Here is a 4,403-nt window from a genome sequence, read left to right as displayed (position 1 = left end):
AAGAAAAGAATTATCCAGAAGTAGTAGCCAGTGCCTGTAATCCCAGCTACTCTGGAGGCTAAGGTAGGAGGATCGCTTGCACCCTATGATCACTCTCTGGATGATTTTCTATTTTTTTGTTCTGAGACGGAGACTTGATCTGTCGCAAGGCTGGAGTCCAGTGGCGTAATATCGGCTCACTGCAACCTCTGCCTCCCGGGGTTCAAGAGATTCTCCTGCCTCAGCCTTCCGAGTAGCTGGGACTACAGGCATGCACACCACCATACACAGTGAATTTTTGTATTTTTAGTATAGACAGGGTTTTGTCATGTTGGCCAGGATGGTCTTGATCTCCTGACCTTGTGATCCACCCACCTCGGCCTCCCAAAGTGCTGGGATTACAGGGGTGAGCCACCATGGCTGGCCTCCAGATGTTTTTCACAGAGAAAGCTATTATCTAATATAGGAGGTCTCAAATTTTTAGATCATAGGACTCCTTTACACTCTTAATTGTATGATTCCACTTGTATAAAATAGCTAGAATAAGCAAATTCACAGCAACAGAAAGTAGAGATAACAAGGGGCTGGGGGAAGAGAGGAAAGAGGAGTTACTGTTTCATGGCTACAGAGTTTCTGCTTAGGGTGATGAAAAAGTAGACAGAGAGGCCTCAGAGGCAATGCCACATATCACATCTACAACCATCTGATCTCTGACAAGCCTGACAAAAACAAGCAATGGGGAAAGGATTCCCTGTTTAATAAATGGTGTTGGGAAAACTGGCTAGCCATGTGCAGAAAGCAGAAACTGGACCCCTTCCTGACATCTTACACTAAAATTAACTCCAGATGGATTAAAGACTTAAACATAAGACCTAACACCATAAAAACACTAGAAGAAAACCTAGGCAAAACCATTCAGGACATAGGCATAGGCAAGGACTTCATGACTAAAACACCAAAAGCATTGGCAACAAAGGCCAAAATAGACAAATGGGATCTAATTAAACTCCAGAGCTTCTGCACAGCAAAAGAAACAATCATTAGAGTTGAACTGGCAACCAACTGAAAGGGGAAAAAAATTTGCAATCTACCCATCTGACAAACGGCTAATAACCAGAATCTACAAAGAGCTAAAACAGATTTACAAGAAAAAAACAAACCATTCAAAAGTGGGCGAAGGATATGAAGACACTTTTCAAAAGAAGACACACATGAAGCCAATAAACATATGAAAAAATGCTCATCACTGGTCATTAGAGAAAGGCAAATCAAAACCACATTGAGATACCAACTCATACCAGTTAGAATGGCGATCATTAAAAAATCTGGAGACAACAAGCTGGAGAAGATGTGGAGAAATAGGAACACTTTTACACTGTTGGTGGGAGTATAAATTAGTTCAACCATTGTGGAAGACAGTGTGGCAATTCCTCAAGGACCTAGAAATAGAAATTCCATTTGACCCAGCAATCTTCATTACTGGGTATATATCCAAAGGATTATAAATTGTTCTATTATGAAGACACATGCACATGTATGTTCATTGTGGCACTGTTTACAATAGCAAAGACCTGGAACCAACCCAAATGCCCATCGATGATAGACTGGACAAGGAAAATGCGACACATATACACCATGGAATACTATGCAGCCATAAACAATGATGAGTTTGTGTCCTTTGTAGGGACATGGATGAATCTGGAAACCATCGTTCTCAGCAAACTGACACAAAAACAGAAAATCAAACACTACATGTTCTCACTCATAGGCAGGTGTTGAACAATGAGAACACATGGACACAGGGAAGGGAGCATCACACATACACACTGGGGTCTGTTGGGGAGGACCAGGGGAGGGACAGTGGTGGGTAGGGAGTTGGGGAGGGATAACATGGGGAGAAATGCCAGATATAGGTATAGATGGGATGGAGGCAGCAAACCACATTGCCATGTATGTACCTACGCAACAATCCTGCATATTCTGCACATGTACCCTAGAACCTAAAGTACAATAAAATATATATTTAAAAAAAAAGAAAGAAAAAGTAGAGGTGATGGCTGCATAACACTGAAAATGTAAATAACACCACTGATTTACAAACAAAATAATTGTTAACATGAAAAATTTTGTTATATGTATTTTACCACAATTAAAAATTAATAATGCATCTGGGCACGGTGGCTCATGCCTATAATCCCAGCACTTTGGGAGGCTGGGGTGGGAGGACTGCTTGAGGCCAGGAGTATGAGACCAGCCTGGCCAACATGGCAAACCCCGTCTCTACTAAAAATATAAAAACTAGCTAGGTATGGTGGCATGGACCTGGAGTCTTAGCTACTTGGAAGGCTGAGGCATGAGAATCTCTTGAGCCCAGGGGGCAGAGGCTACAGTGAGCCAAGATGGTGCCACTGCACTCCAACATGGGCAACAGAGCAAGCCTCTGTCTCAAAAACAATAATAATAATAATAATGCAACATACCAAAAAATCATTGAATTGTATACTTTAAATGGATTAATTGTATGGTAAGTAAATTATATCTCAATACTACTGCTGTGAGAGAGATGAAGAGAGAGAGCGAAGGAAAACCAGCATCTCCAGTCCCTAAGGCTAGTGGAGAAAACTTTCTTTTTGGGATGGACTCTCACTCTGTCACCCAGGCTGGAGTGCGGTGGTGTGATCTTGGCTCACTGCAACCTCCACTCCCCAGGTTCAAGTGATTCTCATGCCTCAGCCTCCTGAATAGCTGAGACTACAGGCATGTGCCACCACACCCAGCTAATTTTTTGTATTTTCAGTAGAGACGGGGTTTCACCATGTTAGCCAGAATAGTTTCGGTCTCCTGACCTCATGATCCGCCCGCCTCAGCTTCCCAAAGTGCTGGGATTATAGGCATGAGCCGCTGTGCAGAAAACTTTGAGGGACAAATGCACTGATTGGTCAAGTAATAATGTTTAACGTGGCTCAACATGTTTACCTGTAAGCTAGCAACCTCTTTAAATAGTTTCAACATTTCTTCACATTCGTCCTTCTTCTGCAGATTATCTGTAATTAAATTTTTAAAAATTATAGCAAACATACAAATTTCTCTTATTATCAGAACTTTAAAAAGAAATTTTAAGGCAGGACATGGTGGCTCACGGCTGTAATCCCGGCACTTCAGGAGGCCGAGGCGGATGGATCACAAGGTCAGGAAGTTGAGACCGTCCTGACCAACATGGTGAAACCCCATCTCTTAAAAAAAAAAAAAAAAAAAAAGAAAAGAAAAGAAATGTTAGTTAGCTTTAGTTCTCTCACCTCAAGTCTTCAGTAGTTTTTTTCAGATGCTGAGATACAATAACTAAGCACAAAAAGAAATCTAATTTGAAAAAAATCTAATTATTATTATTATTTTTAGACGGAGTTTTGCTCTTGTTGCCCAGGCTGGAGTGTAACGGCGAGATCTCGGCTCACTGCAACCTCCGCCTCCCAGGTTCAAACGATTCTCCTGCCTCAGCCTCCCAAATAGCTGGAATTACAGGTGCATGCCAGCATGCCCGGCTAATTTTTGTATTTTTAGTAGAGACGGGGTTTTAGTATGTTGGTCAAGCTAGTCTCGAACTAGTCTCGAACCTCATGATGTACCCGCCTTGGCCTCCCAAAGTGCTGGGATTACAGGCATGAGCCACCATGCCCAGCTAATTATTCTTTCAGGAGATAGAAAACAGAAGTTTATGGGTCACAAGAAAGAGTCATTTTTCTGAAATAAATTGTAGCTTCCTTTTTTTCCCCTGGAAAGTTATTTTCTTAACTGTTTTATTTAGCTTTTAGTTCAAATGGCTTTCCCTCCGAACATAACCAAGTGATAAATGAGCAAGGAGTGCCAGACACCAAGGAAATCTAGTCTAGCACTAAATAGTAACTGAAGCATATAAACAAACGATAGGTTGATTTTGCATGCGTCTGTTCTTACATTGCTGATAAAGAAATAAAGGAAGAAAGACTTTTCATGAAGCAAAATAGGTAAGATCAATAAAGACAATCAGAGCCAGAAAAACTGTGAATGTGGTGACAGTTGTCATTTATGCCTCCTTCTGAAGAGGATGAGCTCTGGAACAAAACTGAGATGAGAAAACAGAGGTAAAAGATACCTTTCTGAATGTCACACAGTATCTTAAGAATGTCCACAGATGTCTTCGCTACAGACATTCTCCAGGCCTTGCCCTAAAAATAAGTAAATAAAAGAAAATCTACTTTCTTTTCTGGTCACTTCAGTAGATCACATACAAATACATAAAAACCACAGCAGCAGAAAAGACAATCAGAGAAATGAATCGTTAATGAGCGTCAGATGGGGTAGACATGAAAAACTCCGGTATAAACTCCTGGATATATGATTTATAAATACCAAAGAATATGCAACTCTCCCAAATAACCTTTCAGCTA

At 41.0% G+C, this 4,403-nt stretch overlaps 1 protein-coding gene across 2 annotated transcripts in view; it reads right to left on the bottom strand.

The window, feature by feature from the left end:
• The window catches only part of KNTC1 (kinetochore associated 1), a 102,567-nt gene that overhangs the window by 49,167 nt on the left and 48,997 nt on the right, over positions 1 to 4,403 (bottom strand). For both annotated transcript variants that reach the window (XM_032242737.1, XM_032242728.1), the window contains exons 32-33: positions 4,109 to 4,181; positions 2,956 to 3,023 (exon numbers count right to left, since the gene is read on the bottom strand). In XM_032242737.1, the coding sequence (XP_032098628.1) occupies positions 2,956 to 3,023; positions 4,109 to 4,181 (141 nt within the window). The remainder of the gene's footprint in view (positions 1 to 2,955; positions 3,024 to 4,108; positions 4,182 to 4,403) is intronic.

Source organism: Sapajus apella, unplaced genomic scaffold (assembly GCF_009761245.1).
Source record: "Sapajus apella isolate SASKATOON/1434 unplaced genomic scaffold, GSC_monkey_1.0 scaffold2, whole genome shotgun sequence".
Lineage (NCBI taxonomy): Eukaryota > Metazoa > Chordata > Mammalia > Primates > Cebidae > Sapajus > Sapajus apella.
Note: the sequence above shows the minus strand (reverse complement) of the source record. Positions and strands in the feature narration are given on the sequence as shown.